General features: G+C 33.4%; 1 protein-coding gene across 1 annotated transcript; it reads left to right on the top strand.

Annotated features, from left to right (window-relative positions):
- The first annotated feature begins 2,074 nt into the window (after positions 1-2,074).
- Positions 2,075-2,999, top strand: LOC133777553 (ethylene-responsive transcription factor 13-like). The gene has a single exon (XM_062217224.1). The coding sequence runs from the start codon at positions 2,200-2,202 to the stop codon at positions 2,644-2,646; it is 447 nt and encodes a 148-aa protein (XP_062073208.1). The 5' UTR covers positions 2,075-2,199; the 3' UTR covers positions 2,647-2,999.
- Positions 3,000-4,180: the final 1,181 nt, after the last annotated feature.

Genomic DNA, 4,180 nt, shown 5'->3' with positions numbered 1-4,180 from the left:
GCTATATATGATTATAGTGAATTGAACGGCTATGGCCGAGGGTGGCAAGGCCGAGAACGGCAGCGGGGCCGGAAGTAACACCTAGCACATGGGATGCTATGGTCAGGGTAGGACCCAGGGCGGGTGGTATCCCTACGGTGAAGACTGAGACCCCAGGCTTCGGTAAGGCTTCGGGGGCGGCATGGCCGTGTTTGCTTAGTCTAATGGTTGACTTGTTTATATGTGGATTATCTGTTATGATAAACTGTATAAATTGCTTATGTTATGTTCTGCATGAGTTTTCTTGCTGGGCTTCGGCTCACGGGTGCTCCGTGTTGCAGGTAGGGGCAATGACTGAGTCAACCAACCATGAGTACGGAGAGCGTGAAGCGACGCGTACATGTTTGGCCTGCCCGACTGCTTTGGTTGGGGGTTTATTTGAAAATGGTTGTAATAATCTATGATTTTTAGAACTGAACAACTGTAAACTTATTTCAAGATGTAAATAGTTTTCAAACCTTATTTTGGGATCCCAAATGTTTAATACTAGAAGTTTTATTAAAACAACGCATTTTTCTAAGATTACAGCCTTAACTTTTAATTAGTCACACTTTTGTTTCAAAACCTCGGTTAGCGAGTTCATTGCACACTGTTTTGTCTTAAAAACTCACTTAGTAATGGCTTTAAGGAAGTAGAGCGTTACAGTCGCCATTGGGGTCAATAGCGACACCTTTTAACTGTCGACATTAATCTCGAATTAGTTGTCGGCGTTGGAGTCAATAGCGACACATTTTAACTGTCGGTATTGGTCTCGAATTAACTGTCAGCATTGGGGTCAATAACGACAATCAAAAGCAATGGTGACAGTTATTAGCTATCGGCGTTGGTCTCTATGCCTACAATTTTTAACTGTCAGCGTAGAGTCCCACTAAGCAATTATGACAGTCAACTCTATTGACTGTTGTGGTTGGGTGCCGGGAAAGCCCAATTTTGTAGTAGTGTATTGCCAATAATTAGAATTCCAATTGCAAAGAAAATTAGAACCATATATCTTTTTCAAATCTGAATTTTCGTCCAATTGATAACAAATACACAAGATTTATAATCTTCATGTTTATATTTTTGCTTTATTCAAGATAAATTGCCATGAAAATGTAACTTTACATTACTAAAATAAATCAAGCAGTATAGTAAAGAAATAATTAAATAGTCAAGCTTTTATGGGTTTATACTTTTTTAGACTATGTGTTTTGTCTCATTACCTGTTTGGACCCTGTGTTTTGATAAATTACTTTTTTGACCCTATGTTTTGTAAAATGGTTAAAATAGAACCCTAAACCCAATTTTGGTCAATGTTTTATCAACTAAAATTACAAATAATTTACCAAACTAACAATCTAGAATAAAAATAAAATCATTCTACTTAAAAACTGTGTTGTTATATTCAATTTTTTCTTCATCAAAATTGAGTTTAGGGTTCTATTTTAACCAGTTTACAAAATATAAGATCCAAAAAGTAATTTGTCAAAACACAGGATCCAAAAAAATATATTCATAATCAAAATCAATGGTCAAATAAACAAAAAATGATGGGCAGCCATGTAATATATAAATATATAGAGAATAAACTAGTATATTATTGCAATTATAGTCAATCCCCAATCAAGTTACTTATTTTGAAAGTTTATGGCTTTTTTTAATTTATTTTTCTTTTCTTAATTAGAATTAAATATGTAACTGGAATCAGAAGCACCTTCTATGAAGTACATGACCATGTGTGTACATGTTTTGTACACATAATATATACATGTAATATTCATATATTTCATCTACAATCAGAAGCCATTTGTAATTTAATTATTAAAATATACATCATCTACTGTATCGTCCTTTTAAAAAAAAACATAAAAATAAATCAATAAAGTAATAATCAAAATTATTCCAAAACATTTAAAACATGTGATGATATACTAAGGGCTGCACTAACATTCACCAGTCACGCCCGCCTGGGCGGCCCCAACATAGAAACTTCAAAGAAACGACAAAATTATTATTTAATTATAGATAAAACGACATCTTAGCCTCCTATCTCATGTCACACTCACATCTAATGTGTTATGTATATATAAATAGAAAGATGTATGTGAGTCAAGACATATATCCAATCAAAGACATTGTATTCACACCAAAAAAAAAAAACAGAAACTACTCAATCCAACCATGTCGAGAACCCTAATCATGACAGATTCTGATTTAGCCCTCTTGGATTCCATAACCCAATATCTTCTAGAAGATGATTTCAATCTCGCTAATGTGAGCTGTTTCAATGTCAGTAGCAGTACTGCTAGTCCTCAACCACCTCCCAGGGACAAGGCAGCGACTGATCATGGCCACGCTCTCGAGGCGGCGAGTGAGAGTAAGATGGCGGTGATTCATTTTAGGGGTGTGAGGCGAAGGCCCTGGGGGAAGTACGCAGCAGAGATTAGAGATCCGAAGAAGAACGGCGCCAGGGTGTGGCTTGGGACCTACGAGACGGCTGACCATGCAGCTTTGGCTTACGACCGAGCCGCTTTCCGTATGCGTGGCTCCAAGGCTAAGCTTAATTTCCCTCATCTTGTCGGCTCCGATGAGTTGGATCTGGCGCGAGTAACAACCAAGCGTCGCTAGCCGGAGACGTCGTCGGCTACGTCGGATGAGCGGTCTTATAAGCTCAAGCGAACAAGGAGTACAGAGGAGGGAAATTTTAAGGTTAAAGCTGAGTTAGACGAATCTGATTGGTTTAATTTTTGCCAGGTGGAAACATCAAGTAATGACAGCTGGTAGCCTTTTATTCGTCCTTCCATTGTATATACGAAGACAAGTGATTCGTTCTTTTTTTTTCAATAGTGTCACACAAATTTTTATTGAAAATAAAAGCTGTAAAGAAATATTAGTTGGTTGAGGCTTCGCTATAGTTGGCGGTGGCGTCCTAACTTTTTAAAATTTTACATCATTTAATTTATTTGTTTAAGCTAAAACAATTTTTTTTGTCACTATTTTTATTTTATTTTTGTTAGGAATAATTTTATTATTATTTTAAATAGAGAAGATACAGACTATAAGTTGGAGGAGAGATTTTCTTCAACCAACAAAATTTATTGTCAAACCAAAAAGTATATAGTGATGCTAAAATTAAACAAAATAATTTTAATATTAGTATAACTAATCCCAGATAATTTTGATGATATTGTTCAAAGCCAAAAACAAATATAAATAAATCAGAAAAAACTGCAGCAAATAGAATATCATGTCTTTGAGCATAGAAAAACTTCTGCTTGACAAGCTGATAAAACTTCAAAAGAACAAGTGCTTTTCTTTAAAAGGCAAATAAAACACGTGTATCACAAATCAAACAAAGCTAAGCAACTTCTTAAAAATTAAAATTAAAAAGAAAATCTTTTAATACCCAACCAAAGGAGCCCTTTGGTTACCCAACGGAAGGAGCTTCCCTTTGGTTTGTTCCTTAGTAAAATTTTAGAAATAAAGATATTTTGGTTGAACTCATTAATTTGTCTAAGGATATTGAGAGTAATAAAAAAAATAAGAGCCACACACAACCAATAATTATAAGTTTTCTATTAAGGCAGCTAAACAAATTTCTAACCCTTATTGACTTGTAAAATAGCCACTAACAAGCCATATATGGCACAAAACTAGCATCAATAAGTCACAAGACAAGTCACCATACATAACACAAAACTATTTCCAATAAGGCTGAAGACAAGTCACCATACATGACAACAAAACTAGCCTCAAAAAACACAAGACAAAACCCCTAAATTAATAACAATCATTAAGGAAATTAGTTTAATGATATGGTTTTAATTTTACCGCTTTAAAATTAATCTAATTTAATACTATAATTAAAAAATTCTATCAGTTACTATATTTATTAACAGTAATGGACTAAACTACTACTAAAAATCAATTGTTCAATTTAATTTGGAAAAATATAAAAAAAAATTCTTTGACTATTTAAAACTAAATGCATTTATAAATTGTATTAGATATAAGCAATGTGTAATGCACGTTTGCTTAGTTTTATTTATAGAATTTATTAAATTTATATTATTGTCATATTAAATTTATATTATTGTCATATAAATAAATAATATTATATATAAAAGAATGACATAAACATATTAAATGAAAAATTAAATCA

Source organism: Humulus lupulus, chromosome 5 (assembly GCF_963169125.1).
Source record: "Humulus lupulus chromosome 5, drHumLupu1.1, whole genome shotgun sequence".
NCBI classification, from domain to species: Eukaryota; Viridiplantae; Streptophyta; class Magnoliopsida; order Rosales; family Cannabaceae; genus Humulus; species Humulus lupulus.
The sequence above is the reverse complement of the archived record's forward strand: the minus strand, read 5'-3'. Positions and strand labels throughout refer to the sequence as shown.

Excerpts from the sequence above, each read along its gene's own strand:
- LOC133777553 (XM_062217224.1), top strand. The coding sequence starts at position 2,200 with ATGTCGAGAACCCTAATCATGACAGATTCTGATTTAGCCCTCTTGGAT.